The sequence below is a fragment of the Filicampus tigris genome, chromosome 9 (genome assembly GCF_054856515.1).
Source record: "Filicampus tigris isolate MCC_2025a chromosome 9, RoL_Ftig_1.0, whole genome shotgun sequence".
Lineage (NCBI taxonomy): Eukaryota > Metazoa > Chordata > Actinopteri > Syngnathiformes > Syngnathidae > Filicampus > Filicampus tigris.
In genome coordinates, this window is record NC_141225.1 from 22,955,545 (window position 1) to 22,972,363 (window position 16,819).

The window sequence follows — 16,819 nt, forward strand, 5'->3', positions numbered from 1 at the left end:
GCATTTGGCAGGCATTTTGCTTTTTTTTTTTTTTCCCCAACTATGAAAATATCCCTAATTGCCCACGCTGGTCTCTCTTTATAATATTGCTGCCCGAGAATAATGTGTGCTTAGTGTCATGATAACAATTTGGCAAACTCAAGAAACAACGTTATTTTTTGTCATGTCATGGTCACCAGTAGCTGCAATCATATGAAACAAAACTCATTATTGCAAAATGAAAAAAAAAAAAAAAAAAAAAAAAAAAAATACATATATATATATATATATATATATATATATGTATATATTAAAAAAAATAAATAAATAAAATAATATATATATATATATATATACACACACACATGTAAATATATCTAATATATATACATACATATATCTAATATATGAGCAAAATATGGCCTCACTGTATCACAAAATGGAGACTCCACTTACTCGACTAATCTGCTGACAAAAGTGTTAACAGCGAGCAAAGACGTTATCAATGAATTTGTGGAGGGTCCCCTTCTCATAAAGTGGAACTCGGTGGCGACTTTGTATCGGGACGGATGACGGACCACCAGCAACGATTGCATTCTTGTTCTAATATCCTGAAGTACTGAACACTAGTTTGTGCTACTGTCACACCCATCTGCTGCAGCTCAGTGGGGAAATTAGGCACCTAATGTAGCATAGGCCTTTAAGTAATTGGAAAGTAATTAATAAGGTGACAGCAAAATACAATCATCAGCAGCTCTTGTTCCGCAGTCAGGTGAAATCAACTGCCTGCGTGTGCTATATTCAGCTACATCAAAGTATTTGAAACCCTAACCCTGTAATTTAATGTGATGGGCCATTAACAAAATATTATTAAATACCATTTTTTTTTTTTTCTTTACCTCATTTTTGAAATGCACTCAGATGAAAATAAATGACCATGATTCTGAATGATAACACAGAGCACACAGCACCTAACCTCACCTCTTGTGGTTCTTTTGTCTGATGTCTATGATTTGATGCTTTTAGGAGCAAAAAAGACAAGTGACATATGAAATATGTTGTCCAATTACACAGCGAGTATAATACGCAGGAACAAAACATCTTGCGGGCAGAAGACACTTGAGAAATGACACCCGACAACTTGATTTATGAAGGTTGAAAGATACTTTGAATGCATCTCCCACTGCTTTGCTATTTGACAAGTAAGAAAAAGATTGATGGCGGTGAGGGAAAAGTCATTAAGTTTAAAACTGCCAGGCCAAGTGCTCACACAACAAGTTTGGATCTCTCGGCAATGTTAAAACAAGAAAGCGGTCACAAGGTGAGTCTGTTCAGGTCAAAAAAAAAAACAAAAAAAAAACTACCAAAATGGTTCCAAAACAGATGACAACCCTACTTTACATAAATTTACGAACCAGTTTTGCCGATACTTAATTGGAAGTAGATTTTTCACAGTGGAGTTTAAGAATAAAGTTTCTTTTTTAATAAAACATAAAATAAAGACAACCTTTTTAGTCATTATTTTTATTATTGTTATTTTTTTTATGGATTTCACTTAACATAAACGGCCTCTTGTTTTAATAATAAAAAAACGTTTTACTAGACTTCACTTAACATAAATGTGTGTGTGTGTGTGTGTGTGTTTTTTAAGGCAGTCTGTTCAATTTGTGGACCTCATGCAGTCACGGTCTTGTGGGCCTCTCTCTTTAAACCAGAATTGTGATGCAATCCTTACGATTTTTTTTATTTTCTTGTTTCGTTTGACGTACTGGTAGTGCCTTTGAAGCTGGATAACACTTTGCCAACAGCACAGAATGCGCAATGTACTTTAATATTTACTTTACATACGTGACGAGAAGGGAATGCAAACCGTTTAGTCCCAGCATGCTTCACTTCAAGCTGTAAACGCCACGAATCCAACCGTTTATTTTTTATTTTTTATGTGTTCTATAATGTACAGTTGCTAGCTGCGTGTATCGTTTAATTATTGGTCTTGCGCCACGTACACGTGTGAGGGGAAAATCCTGATTGAAAAATAACTGAATCCTATTCAAGGGTTGTCAAAACACTGCTGCACTCAAGAGGCACTTCGTGGCACTACCACTTGATAGTGAATGCTAAGTGGCAGTTAGCTTTCTAGAGCTTTCTGAGCTGATTATCGTCATTAACCGCGAAACAGTCACGCATTGTGGCTACTATGAAATGTAACTGTAAGTTGGATTACTAAACGGAGAGAAGGCATCACTGGTGACAACCTACTTTAGTGTGTTTACATTGTTGTACAAGTGAGCCATGCAAGCTAACAGTTGGTACTTAGCATCATGACGGAAAGGTGGAAGGGAGGGCTGGCGAAAGGAGCAGTGAGCCGAAGCTCCACGCAAACTCCAATGTGAACTCTGCTGGTTTGCATAATTTAAGGTTAATGAGGAAAAACAGCAGATAAAATCTCTCTCATTTTATGCCGTCTGGCTTTGCTCTACTGGGGCGCATTTCATTAAAAAGGCATCAGAAGCAGCGCTTTAATGAGGTGCGAATCCATCCCATTTTCACCTCGTTTTATTTTGTGACATCAAATGCGGATGCAAGAGTAAATTTCCTTTTCAAGGAGACGCACCAGGCGCATTCACGCGCGGTGGTGCCGAGCCAATCCCTGCCATCTACGTTGCATGCAGTTCATGTTATGTGCATGGATAATAAAACCAAGTAGGGCTGTGCAATTGATCGAAAATTCAATTACAATCACGATTATTACGCTCCACGATTACAAAATTGGCATAGTCATAAAAACGGTTATTAATTAACTCATTCTATCCCAATGACGTATTTAGATGTCATTTCGCAATGGGTCTGAAAAAGTCTGGCACCGAATGAGCTAATATTTATTTCTATCAACACACTGTTCACGCAAGGAAGCCATACGTGAATTTGTACCTTTTTAAAAATTTGAAAGACATTTTCTTGATTTGTACCAAAAAATGGTTCGAATCATCGTGATTTCAATTATTACCAAAAATAATCATCATTCATATTTCTTTTCCCATAATCGAGCAGCCCTAAATCCAAGTATATTTAGTAAAGGACGGCAAAAAGGCAACCTCGCCATGACGTTCACATACAACCTACGTGAATTACTTGAAAGTTATGAGTGAGCAAACTCAAGAGCGTGTACAGGCGTGACCTTTCCGTCCCAAAAAGTCCCAAGGAGTGTTTTAGATGCAAATGCAGCCTTTTGCCCTTTTCTCTCAGTAATCCTCACAGAGGTAATTGGACACAGAGCCACACAGCGTCCTCCTCCTCCTCCTCTGTAGCGTGCACCAGTCTCCAGTCTGGCCCTTCGCCGCCTGGTCCCACCTCCATTTGCATGCGAGGGCCCTGAGACTCAGCCTCAATAACGCGGCGCCGCTTTGAAAGACGCGTTTTTAATCTCGGAGCGGAGATGAGTTTCTGACCTGCACCTGTTTTGTTTCCGTACCTCCTTTTCTTTGCTGTCATACAAAAGTGACCTGCAGGAAAATTTGCAGAGGCAGAAAGGCGGCGTGGTTCTCTAAGTACTGTCATTGTGAATTCATTAATATCCCCACATCTGACATGGCGGGGAAAACGCTTCTCGGCCAAAAAGGCCACTCGTCGTGCTGGCTGGGACTCGCTAACAAGTAATCAGATGGGCTGACAGCGAGTGTCAGCTTGCGTGTGTGCGGGTGGAGGCAAAGGAGGAGATGGGCGCATTTTTTCTTCTCGCTTTGCCCTCTATTGACCCATGTAATGGAGAATTTTACAAGGGGAAGTGTTTGAAATATCCTTTGGTTGTGGATAATGTGTCCGTCGTAGTAGGAGAGTGTGCCCTGTAAACATTATACATCGTCTCCCACTTACACACCCGCACAAAAAAAAAAAAAAAAATCAAAAGGCATTTGGGTTTCAACTGTGGAAATGTCACGTAGAATCCTAGTAATAAATTGTATTGTAATGGCTTATTTTCAAATGAATAATACACGCAACACGCACATACCCAAACAGAACAATGCAAAAGCCGCATCAAATATTCCAACAAGATGCACAGTAGACACAAAACTGACACGGTCACAGAACTAGTATTCGTTGCAAAATTTGGTTATATTGTGATGGTAGTTTGAAGTGTTCTAAAATAAATTTGGAGAAAATTAAACAATGTGACATGCGCCTTATGGTCCCAAAAATACGGTCATCATCAGAGGTGGGCATTTTACTGAATTTTGCAGCGGCCATTTTTCGCCATGAACTCAATTGTAATCGTCGTTCCGTCAGTCGGACCGTCAAGTTAAATCCGTTGGTTTGTCGGAAAAACGTCCGTCCGTCTCTGACGGACACGGTTCGTGACATTTACACTAACGCATGGGAACCCACCTCCATTACTCATCAGTCGGTCATTTTAGAAAGGCGTCCAGTCATTCGTCACTGGTCAGAAACGGCGTCAGACTGACGGACGCCAACCTCTGGGCATGTTCTGGAGGAATCGGAATATGAGAACGCTTCATGCTGATCGCATCAGTTAACAGCAGAAGCCCTTTGTGCTTGAGGGTGACCCTGCTTCATGATTGCGCCACAGCCAAAACACACCTCGGAAGGACAAGGAACACGCGCCCAAGCCCGAACAATTAGTCATCTTGTTGCATTCAGCTCATACAAATTTCATACAAACTCGATTTTCCAGGATTCTTGCCCTGCCTTTTCAAGAAATGTTCCTCACTACAGAGTTAGCTGAATGACATCGTCGTCACATCTTTGCATGAGCATCGATTTGCACACGTGTGATGGTTGATGTTGAATTCTGCACTTTTTTTTCTTGCGTGCATCTTGTGGCGCGTGAAGCAGAGCGCAACTATTTTCCGCTTGACACTGGCAAAAATCACAGGCGACAGACCACTTTTCCGATCGGCCCGCGCTGCCGGCCGATGTCATTGACTGCGATTGCACTCGACACGCACGCACGAGCCGCTTTAATTTATTCCACTTGAATATGAGATGGAAGAGGGAATGTTACCGTTATCGCTGTTAAGCGTCAAAGTCACCTTCGCCGCGAACACACAAACGCGGCTCGCGTGATTCAACAGTTCACACGCACGCGCGCGCGCAGCATCACGTCAATAAAACAAAACAAAACATTTTAAAATGTGTCTCCGGCTCATCACGCCTGCGTTATTATTCGTGCAACCAAGTACTATGTGACAGCAAGCACCTGTGGTGTGTTCCACGAGGACAACTTGGGAGCGTAATTATCAAGTGACTGTAAAGCGTATTCTGTCATCTGGGCCACGGTTTTTAATCAGTGGCGTTTGCCTTTCAGAGGTCACATTAAATGAGCTTTTAAGTACTGCGGTATCCAGGACGGACGGACGGACGGACGGACGGACGGACGGACGTCCCTCCTCCCTGTGCTGTTCTGTCCAGGACACCATCACTGTCAGCCTGGTCAAGAAGATGATAAAAATGTGCCGTTAGGAAGTGAGACTCAAGTGTGGTAACCTACATCGTATCCCAGCTGACTTTGGGCAAGATGCACCCTGGACTGGTTGACAGTCTTTTTTTTTTTTTTTTTTTTTATAGGCCAAAGTCAACCCAAACATTTTTTTTCAAGAATATGTTCTACGCAAGCCAACTAGTTGAAATTTGTGGAATAAGTGTTAATCCACTCGTTTTTAGCCATCTCTGGGGGCGGCCATTTTGTCTTCTGGAAATGACATCACAACTGCTCACAACGACGAATCACAGCTGACCTGTTTTCTACATCTGAGCCGTGATTGGTCGTTACCCGAGCAGCTCTGATGTCAGAATGCCTTGTTTCAACTAGTGGGCTTGCGTAAGACGTATTCTTGGAAAAAAAAAATATGTTTGCGTTAATTTCCTCAAAGTTTTGTGTCAGGATTCTCTATTGTGAGTTAAGAAACACGGCTTGCTGCAGCGACTCAAGACGGGTGGAAAAAGAAGACAAAGTAAAGGATGATTTTCAGATTTGTGGGTGAGCAAAGTGAGTGTTCAACACTGAAAATGAATATTGACGGAATATACGGGTAGACCGTGACAGCGGCGGGGGACGCAAGGTGAAAACAAGAGATTGTCACGGCAAAAAATGAAGATTGTGGCGGCGTGATAATGATGATGATGATTACCTTTTTAAACCTGTCCACGCCTCACTCAAATTCTCCAGGCAAAGTCATTTAAATCGATTCCAAGTCCTCCAGTTACAGACATCTGCTGACAACACTTTTGGGAAGAAGGAAATTGATTTTTCTGTCCATTTGCGAGCCGAGGCCAGAGCGACGCCATCACTCACTGGTCAGCGGCAAAGGTAGAAAAATTTAAATATTGAGCAAAGCCATGTGCCCAACAGACAGTCCGACACAAACCGGAGGTGATTCAAGCCTACTGAGCTTATAAAACGTGAGCAGTTGCTTTCAAGTCAGCCCGTAAATAAATCGGAAAAAAAAAAAAAAAAATCCTTTACAAGGCTAAACAGCCTTGACCCTGATGACGGATGCGCGCCGCCTTCAACGCGGCATCTTACCGTTTTCATATTGATTCTTCGGCACATAACAAACAGCCCCCATGTTGACAAAGCAAACCCAACAATCGCAATGACAAAGTGAGCCGCTAAAAGGACCGAACCTGCCTCGGCGTAATAAATAGCTTAATTAGTTGAGCACCTTTTGCTCCGAGGGCCATCGAAAGCGACGCCTCCTCGCCCCCGCGCACGCACACAAGGTAGTGCACTTAAAAGTCTGCTTGACAAGTCTTCAGGCTGACCTCCAAAGCTTCTTTAGCCTCATCTATATTTATATGATGGAGCGGCACTAATTTTGCCCAGTAAATCAGTGTGCACATTTCATTGTGACCTCCATCTTGACACTGAATTAAACAATATCAGGGCCCGAGAAGGCTGCTTTAACAAGCCTTAAATTCCTCCGTCCAATCCATCAGCCGAGAGGTTTCTGACACACGCAGCCCAGAGCATGAAATAAGGCAATTATTGAACCCTTCAGTCCATTTCTACGGCTTGGCTGGCAGGCATGAGGGAAGCTCAAATGAGCCCCGCACACCTCCGACTTGAAGGCTTCGGACGACACGTCGATCGGGGCTGACGGAAAATAAAACATGAGAAATAAATGAAGACTCTTGGTACAGAAGCACTTTGCCTTCCCACGCATGTGCGTATGATGCAACGTGACTTCCACAATAGTTTGACTTGGATATTACTTTATCTATATATATTACATTTACTATACGGAAAACAAATAGAGACTGCAAGTTCCAGTGGAGTTTTCTGAAGTACGTTTGATTTTTTTTTTTTTTTCCTGAAAGTATAAATAAGAACATACGTTGTGTTTTTTTTTTTTGTTTTTTTTTTTATGCAGGCGGTAGTCCAGCCCAGTTTTTGTCTGGGCTCCCTCTCAGATTGAACTGACAGATAATCCATCACACAGTCAGTGCTTCTGTCAAGAGGAAGTCTCAGTCAACTCTCGATGAAGTCCACCAAGGACAGTCACTCGGCTCAAGTCTGCCGTGGGAGTTGGATTAGAACATTGCAAGAGGGAGCTCGTGTGTGTGTGTGTGTGTGTGTGTGTGTGCGTGCGTGTCACTCCAAAGTAGAAGTAGAGCTTCAAAGTCATAATATATCTTTTCTTGACAACACACAAAGGTCAAAATGATTCGCACAAAGCAAAAAGGCATGTACAGCAGGAATTGCTGGCCAAGTGTGGAAAGAAAAAAAGTCAAGCTTTTTGCTGATTTAATGGACTCGACGAGATGCGACTCTTGTCTTGGAAATGAGCCAAATTCACTTTTTTTTTTGTAATAGCTAAAATGAAAAAAGGACGATGCATTATCATCTTAAAGTATTATTGGATCTCCTCTCGTCTTCCATGTGGTCATTCATAACAGTAAGTCAAATGAAAAGCCGATATTTTGTCTTTGTGCGCGCTGACATGCGCGCAGTCACGCATAAATACGTCGACATTTCAAGTTATTGACGCAAACCTCAATTCGCAACTGAGCATTGCGTTTTTTAAAAAAAAAAAATTTTTTATTGGGAACGCGCAACACAAATCAACTAAAAATTGAATGAAACAGGGATTTGAGATTGTGTTCTATAACTCCCAAATGGACAAACTGCCACAAACAACAATGCTAAGGATTTTATTGAATGAAATTAGGCACTAATTATATACAGTATATTGAAATTCTATCCTTCCATTTCACTTTGGCTTTTTTCACTCATTTATACTGTGTATATATATATATATATATATTTTTTTTTTTTCTTCCCTTAAACACACCTAAATAAAGTCGAGCTAGAGACCGTTTGCAAACCACATGGCACAGATTTACAATGTTCTTGAATCACAAAGTGAATCCTCAAATCATGCGTGTAGAAAATTCACAGCGCTCTAGCTAAGATAAGGCATTGGGTGGGTGCGTTGGTGGGGACAAAAACAAGACTCAAGAATGATTTGGCATTGGCTGCCAGCGTTGCCGTTGTCTTCGCTCAAGTCAAACGGCGTGAAATTATCGCAGCGCTATTGGCTGCCTGCGACCTCTCCCAAAGATAAGCCGATTTATTATTTCTTGGAATGAGGCTTGACGATGCGTCTTCGTAAAAAAAAAAACGCCACATCTAATCAAATGCCCACAAAAGTGTTCCAGCATGACAAAGAAGAGCAACAACAATGCGAGTTTGAAGACGGAATGGTAAAAGTGTCAAAGGGCTCGGCTCAATTTGTGCTGGATATCTTCATTGTGCTAATGTTATTTTTGCGAAATCAAAAGTGAGGCGTTTTCGGTGTAATTCATGGCCATCAATGTAGAGAAGCGAGAGAAAGGTGCCAACGGGAAACTGGCAGGCGATCTGCACGAGGCGGGGGACATGATTGGCTCGATGGTTCAGTAGTTCATAAACCAGCTGACGATCTGTAGTGGTAATCACAACTGTTGGACTTCAAAAAAAAAAAAAATTTAAAAAAGACAAACAAGTTCAAGGAGCTTTGGGCTGGAGGTCAGCTCCGTGAATGCAACGGAACGGACACGGATCGTAAGGCCACCTGGAGGTTGCTGAGGGAAATAAATTGGACATTTTTTTTTACTTCTTGATGGCGGCCACCGCTTTCCGGGCAGCGTCGTCCAGATTGTCTGCGGCCGTGATGGGCAGGCCGCTCTCGCTCAGGATCCTTTTGGCCTCAAGCACGTTGGTCCCTAAAAGGCACAGGATGGGGGGGGGGGGGCGGGGGGGAGAAACAACAACATGAATCCCCGCTACATCGCTGCTCACCTTTTTCATTCGTCATGGAAACGGCAACTGGTTTAGTTATGTTTATTAGACTATTTTCTGACTGGTTGAGGTTAAAATGCACACCAAGTGTTTTTTTTAATTTTTTTTTTTTTATTACAGGGGAGGGCGATATTGGACATAATGAAGTCATTCACTGCCATTGACGAATTTATTTGTCTTTTCAGAGTCCCGCCATTCAATCCCAGGAATTTATTTTTTTTCAAATTTTTTCAAACGTTAGGGTTCGGGTCTGAAAATGTCTGGCAGTGAATGAGTAAAAAAAATCATTTTCAAGGACAATACAATTGACTTAATGAGGCTAAGTCAATCAACACTGTTGCTGGCTGCCTTGTCGCAACCCGGAAATGGATTTTTCGGGCACCTTTAGAGCAGTATGTACAGTATATGGTTTGGTCCAGAATTTGTTGTTTAAATGTTTCATTCACTTTTGTTTCACAGTATGTGACAGTTTGAAAGTAAACTTCAATGGGGAGTGACAAACAATTTGAAGCACGCACACTCGACCTCTTTTTCATATGAGCTCCATCACAGATTTTCACTTATCGTGCATTTGTCCGGAACATATCCCTCGTTCACTGTCCAAGAAAATGGCTTCCCCGGGCGGCGCCGGATCAGGCGTCAGCACATAAACACAACGGAGGGAATCCGCAAAAAATGACGGATGGGTCAAGTTCACTTGCTTTGTCTGCAAACACTGCAGTTGTTTGTCTGGTTGTGCTCCGCCGGCTGCAACATGAACAGAGGGGAGCAGATGCTGCCTGACATGGTGGCCCGGGACCGTCCAAGAGCAGCCCGAGCAGACACACACACGCGCACACTCAAACGGCGCCACACGCATGAGCCAGCAACTCTCGACCGGCTGCCTCTGAGCGTGGCTCTCTATGAAAGCAAACGCAAAGCTGACAAGGCTGTCACAACACGGGCGGGGGGTTCCGCTGTGGACGGAAGGACGCGGCCAGCCAGCGAGGGTGCCCGCAGAGCATCGGCCAATGTGATGGGAGGCCAAACAGCACAAAAGGTTAAATAAAGCAAAAAGGGCCCTGATGCTTTTAGGAACGCCGAGGCGTTCGTTCATTCGGCGCAATGACAAAGAAAATGTCTTTTTGCATGCTGACGGGTTGACTTAACTATTTACACGTATTTATTGCTGGAATGACATTGCTCGCCTGTAGGACAATTTACATTTTCACTCCATTTATTTCGCAAAGAAAATCGCACAGTGTGAACATATACTTTAAGTCCGATCGAATGCAAGGAATAAATACTTTATTTCAACCGGCCGTAAGAACAAAAGTGGAATTTTGCAGAGCTGAACGATGCAAGTTCAGTTCATCGAGGACTGTGGAATTGCTTGTAGATTGTTTGTCAGCACGTGTACGGACTCAAGTTGTTAGAAGTGAAAACCGAACGCCAGAATGTTTTATTGTCGTACATTAGTTGACTTCTTTCTCAACTGGTGTGTTGAAAGCGTTCAGAAATTTGCCGTGACGTGTCTTCGGTACCAAAGTAAAAGGTGTTTTAGTGGTTCGTAAAAAAGATCGCACAAAATATTGCCTGTATAATTGATAAATGTTATATGATCATCATTCCAGATCATTTCAAATCGACAATATTTCCAACAGGAAAATCTGTTTGCAAAAGGAGAATCCGGCAAGCAAGACATTTGCATAAATCCACTTCCAAACACGGGCAGCTTCCGCACGACGTAACCAAAGCCGCGTGTGTGTGAATGCCAGCCTGATCAATACGACTTTTGTCAGGACTTGCATTACCGGTGCCACTTAACGCCTAATATTTCATCTCTTTTGTCCAGCCGGGTAATGAGTAATTCCAAACACCATGCGCTGCAAACAATCAATTCTGCAGTGTAATTAATCAGTACAAAAGCAGGAAGAGGCCTTGCTTGGGGAAACAAAGAGGAAGACGGGGGTGACGATGAGCATTTTTTTTGCGGATTCGTCACTCTCGGTGAGGGAAACGGTCGTTAGAATTCAAATGATTGGACTGCGTACTTTCAATGGGATTGGCTTCACATGACCAGATGGAACATTTCTTGTCTGTTATTAAAACCAATTTGATGCTACAAAAAAAAAAACCAAAAAAAAAAAAACAATAACACAAAGACAAATAGTCACACACAGCCGAGCAAATCCATAATTCATGACATACTGCATTTTATTAAAGACAAATGTCTACTGCGAGTGCATACGGTGGTGAGATAAAGTAAATAAACGCGGCGCTTCTGTACCCCCAATGCCATAAATATTCATGAAGCGTGGACTGCGCACGGCGCTGTTTAGTTGCGGCCGCGTCTGCCTTCTCCAAGTGCGGGAACAGAGCACGCGTTCACCTGCTATTTTGTGCGCGCGAGCCGACGGCGCTCAGAAGTGCTCACAGCAGCCAAGGCAAGGACACAAGTGATCTGGGAGCAGCCCTCGTGCGAGTGCAGGCGGCGCGCTGCCTCTCTGCGAGCGGCCGACTCAAACGGATGGGTGTGCGTTCACCTGCGGCCACTAGGTGCTGCTGGAGACCGACTCTCCCGTGTGGCGCCGCACATTCATGCCCACGAGTACAGAAAACATCTGACTGACTCTCACTGCCCCTCTTTTCTCACGGTCTGCATATTTCTTACTTATAGTCACAGCATGATGTTTGACATTGTAAATCAGTGCTGGCGTGTAATAAAGTTACACAGCAAAATCAATGATTGCCTATCTTAATACAGCTGCTGATGCAGCTTTTTTTTTTTTTTTCTTCCCCCCCCCCCCCATGACTGGAATCTCAATTCCATGCAAACCAGCACAGTGGGTCCCATTACTTTTGAACTCTTTCCAAGCTACTGAGCGATGCGTCTAGTCAGCATCCTTGCAAGTCCGCTCAGCTTAAGTGCTTACAACACGCCGAAACAGAGCAGTTTGCCTTGTGATAGATTGCCACTTCGCGGCAGATTTCGGTTGCGTCTCGGCTGTAATTAGCAAGCTTACGAGACTATTGTGAGAACGTCACTTTAATGCGTGAGTCAATTACAGGCCGCCATATTTCAATGGCATAATAAGGTTTGGGGCTGTGCCAAAGATGGTGCAGAAGAGTTTTGTTGACGACGAAGCTCCAAATTAATTATGTGCCGCTTTCTGCTTTCAGGAGGTGAAAGTACAAAGGCTTCGAACTGACGAAGAGGAAACGACGTCTTAGTTTCACAATGCACTAGAGGGTGAGCGGTTGTCCAAGTCAACAGGGATGCAAAATTCCAAGTGAATTTTTGCGGGGTGAGCAGATCCGCTTTTTCCATTGCGTTATTCTGTCACTTCAATGACTTGATGATATAGAGCGAACCCATCAAGATTGAACCCAGTCCGTTCCGTGATGCTCGACCTCCAGTTGTTTATATATCAAACTGAATGCTCTCATAGGGAATTAAAGTGAAAGTCAGCCCCCCAAAAAATTAGTCTCTCGTTGAAACAGGCTATTTGAACTCATTCACTGCCATTGACGAATTTATTTGCCTTTTCACAGTCCAACCATTCACTCCCAGTAATTTATTCATATTTTTTTTTTCCAATTTTTTTTCCAACGTTAGGGTTAAAGAGGGTCTAAAAATATCTGGCAGGGAAGGAGTTAAGTAACATTTTACGCTGTGCGTAAAGTTAAGCAGTAAAATATTAAAATGTAAAAACAACAAAAGCTCTTTCGAGATGCACGCCGAAGGCACAATCGCGTTTCCGTTTAACGTTGCAGATGCGCTGCATATCAACATTATGCATTTGAACCTCCTTAGCCCGTCACTAATCAGTACAAAGATGTTCACCATTGTAGAATAAAAACAACAAAACGCTCCATAACATCCCATGAGACAAAAGTATCCAGACACGTTTGGCTGGAGTCGGACTATGAATCGGCTTACTTTGGTTTATGTTCTTCTTTTCCCTCGGTACATTTGCTCCTTCTTTTTGAAGAAGTCTCAGGTGAAATATTTTGACACGTCAAAGTATGAACTGTCTGTATAGTTCTCCACTGGTATTGACATCTACTTCTCAAAACACTTTCATCACCCGATGACATCATACTTGTTGAGACTGTTAATCCTCATAATTCTCCGTAGCAAGCGGCATGACTTTGCCGTTTGAAATGCGCTCCTCCTATTACCATCCCGTGAGTCAAACATCAAATGCGCTCATCAGGATGCACTCGAGATACTTGCGAGCAGCGCACATAGTTTTTCTTTTTGATGTGCTGACAGTCATTAAGCAGTTGTTATGTTGCTAATATTGTTTGGACTTTTGTTAAACACGCTTAGGCACATTAGAACGACGACGAGTAATAGCCAAGTTTACATCTTAAAGTTCGGCAGAAGGCAATGATTGCAACTGGGGTGTCCAAACTTTTTGGGGGCCAGATTGTGATGTGAGAATGTGTGAGGGTCGATTCATCTTCAAGTTTTTTAAATTTTTCACGGCATTTTTTACAGGTCACTTTGTCGTAGTTTGCATGTTTCGTCCGGTACACATTTGAACACGGGCCGCATTCGGCCCCCGGGCCGGACTTTGGAAATGTGTTTTCACAGTTGCAATGCATGTGAGTAGACTTGAGGTACATGTCCTGGAACAAACAATGGTACTGTCAGAAATGATGGAATCAATTTAAACTTATAGGAAAGGAACTCTTAACTTAAAAAAAATAAGACAAATGAAGCCAAATCACTTTTCAAGGAGAAATCAATTTTGTTGTTTGACAGGCGGTTATGAGACAAAGGGGGAAATGAATAGGCCAGGACCACAGCTAAGCCAAAGTCTTTACGTTTGTTGCCCAGCTATTTTTATCTTATTTTTTTTCGTCACAGTGGGCGGCAGAGTTACAATCACTCAAGCATGCGTGTGCGCATAAGTCAATTCTCATACTTCATCTGCAGTGATGAAAGGAGGCGTTTCGGCCTTAGACAAACACCCCATGCCACTCGTTTGATTCCCTGCTTCGACTCGGCCCGCATCACGACCGCATGCTCCGTCCTCTCCTTCGCAAACAAGAATACACAACTCTTGGGCCAATGCAATCACGCCAAGCCATTTAATAGCGCTTTCCCAATTAAAAGTGTGCCAGTTAATCCATTCTGATCCCGTTGAAGAGCGTTGGGCTGTGCCCGCTGCCCTGCAGCCAGCCTAGCGATCTGAGCTGATTTGATTCTCACCCAATCTTCTCCACAAGACTGAAAGCTGAGGTGTAATGAGCCACTTCTAAATTGTGAGTAAGGCCCAGGCCAAGCAAACACGGTTGGGACAAGCACACGCGGTGACCTTCCGGAGTTGGTGAGTCATCTTGGATAATAGCGCTTGGGAGTTGTGTGCTTACATTTGCCGCTCTAGATCTTGTCTTCAGAATCATAATGGTGTGTTAAAAAAAAAAAAAGAGTAAATAAATTTAAAACAAACAGCTGTTTCTATATAGATTTAAAACAATTTTTTTTAATTTAAATGGTGACTCCCAATAAGTCCTATTATCATTTCCAAGTCGAGCAGCCATGTGAATACCGCACTGCGGTAGCTTAACGACTCCTAGAAGTAGTTTACATGCCCTGACCTACAAACCCTATTACCGTGTGAGGATTCACAGTGGGAAGTGATGCCTTCGACTCCGGCTGTGCTTGTGAGAGTCACTATTTGTATCACATTCTCCGCACGCGCACAGCTGCGCGGGTTACGTAAGCAGACGCAGGTTGAAAGGTGATCTTATCTGTGCTGTCTCTCCTCTTATTCTGGCCACCCCTAATGACGGGTGCGGCAGAATGTGACACATTTGAGGAATGCACTGCTGTTCGTAGAGGGACACGGGGCTGCAATGAAGATGAATAATCTCATAGAGCCGCAATAACACAGTGGTTTTCGAAGGTAAAATCAAGGTGACAAATAGGTGGTTTTCGTTTTATGCTCTTGTTGCTATCACTGGTGCTATTAGTCTCAAAACCGACTGTTTTTTAGTACAGACACAGAAAGAAAGGTGTATTATGCTGTCGCTCCCGCCAAACAAACTGGATGGGCATGAGGGCTGTGCAATTAATCAAAATTCAATTCCAATTACGATTATTACACTTCACGATTACAAAATTGGCATAAGCGTAAAAGACGATCTTTGACATGTATTTATTTCCAACGCACTATGATTGCTTACACGAGGAAATCATACTTGAATTTGTACAATTGCACATTTGTTATTTTAAAAACAACAACATTTTATAAACTTTGTTTGGTCCTAAAGGAACTCACATAATTATAGTGTTTCAAAGACATTTATTTGTCTTTACATTTTTTATGTTGAAGCATTTACTTGTTTTGTATCAAAAAATAAATGATCGTCTGAATAATCGTGATTTAAATTATTCCCCAAATAATCGCGATTCATATTTTTTTTGCCCATAATCGAGCAGCCCTAATGGACATCTCAGGCCAGATTATTTTAACTGTCGCAGCAGTCACGGGGTAACTGCAAGAAAACCTGACCGCTCATAATAGGGCGTAACAAAACTTGGGGCGGTCCGTAGTGAACGCCAGCACACTGCAGTGTGTGTGTGTGTGAATAACGGACTTGTTTGGCACATGAGATGGAATAGTAAATAACTTGTTGACAGAAAACTAATAAAGATTTATTGAGCGTCAGTATGTGCCCCCCATGCTGCCCTAGTGCCCCAGTTAGATGTGTTTTGATGCCGGCGCTGAACGGGGTATAAAGTTATACCCGGCGGGAGAGCCTCATTCGAGCCTGGTAGCCATGTTTCAGCTGGAGAAAGCCTTGAAATTATGTGAAAAAAAAAAAGTGCTAGACTTTGATCAGAATGTGAGAAACTTGAGGGATCCCATCAGAACGTGAAGAGGCGGAAGGGAGCAAACCGTCGTGTGCCTTTGAGCCTCTGGGACTCAGCAACCATTTCCCCTGCGGCCCATCATGGATACCGTGATAGATCCCGAGAAAACTAAGCAAGATTTGACTACAGAGTGGCCAAAATTCTATGGCCGTGGAAGCTCAGCATTCGAGGTCATTTCAACAAGTGTCTCTCGTATGCATTTTCCTACCTTCAAGCCTGACCACCAGAGGCACCTTGAGTTCCAGCTCTCGACAGGCCTTGGTGATCCCGTTGGCAATAATGGCACAGTTGACGATCCCCCCAAAGATGTTGACCAGGATGGCCTCTACCTGAAATTTAAAAGATGAAGAGTGTTCAGAGTGGGTATACTTTGTACGCAATACTTTCTAGCATTTGCTAGAAGAACAAAATAATCTACCGGTAATAAAATATTTAAAACGAGGTACATCTTATTGCATAATGCACATCCAAACGTGTTTTGCCCACGCTAATACTTCTGGTTGACAGTGGTGGAAGTAACGAAGTAGAAATAGATGCACCAAAATGTTCCAGCACTAGTGTCACAAAAACTTATAGTTCAAATCCAAACTACAATTTTCTCATTCAAAGGAATCCCTCTTGAACCTAACGCAACGAAGACAATGTAAAAAAGAGATAAAACAGAGAGACAA

General features: G+C 42.7%; 1 protein-coding gene across 2 annotated transcripts in view; it reads right to left on the minus strand.

Moving 5' to 3' along the window:
- Nucleotides 1-8,132: 8,132 nt before the first annotated feature.
- The window catches only part of suclg2 (succinate-CoA ligase GDP-forming subunit beta), a 52,037-nt gene continuing 43,350 nt past the window's right edge, over nt 8,133-16,819 (minus strand). Inside the window, exons 10-12 of one of the 2 annotated variants that reach the window (XM_086040477.1) lie at nt 16,357-16,477; nt 9,093-9,201; nt 8,133-8,919 (exon numbers count right to left, since the gene is read on the minus strand). In XM_086040477.1, the coding sequence (XP_085896603.1) occupies nt 8,901-8,919; nt 9,093-9,201; nt 16,357-16,477 (249 nt within the window). In that variant the 3' untranslated portion in view covers nt 8,133-8,900. Of the gene's footprint in view, nt 9,202-16,356; nt 16,478-16,819 lie in introns of both variants that reach the window. The other variant, XM_086040478.1, reaches the window with a different exon arrangement.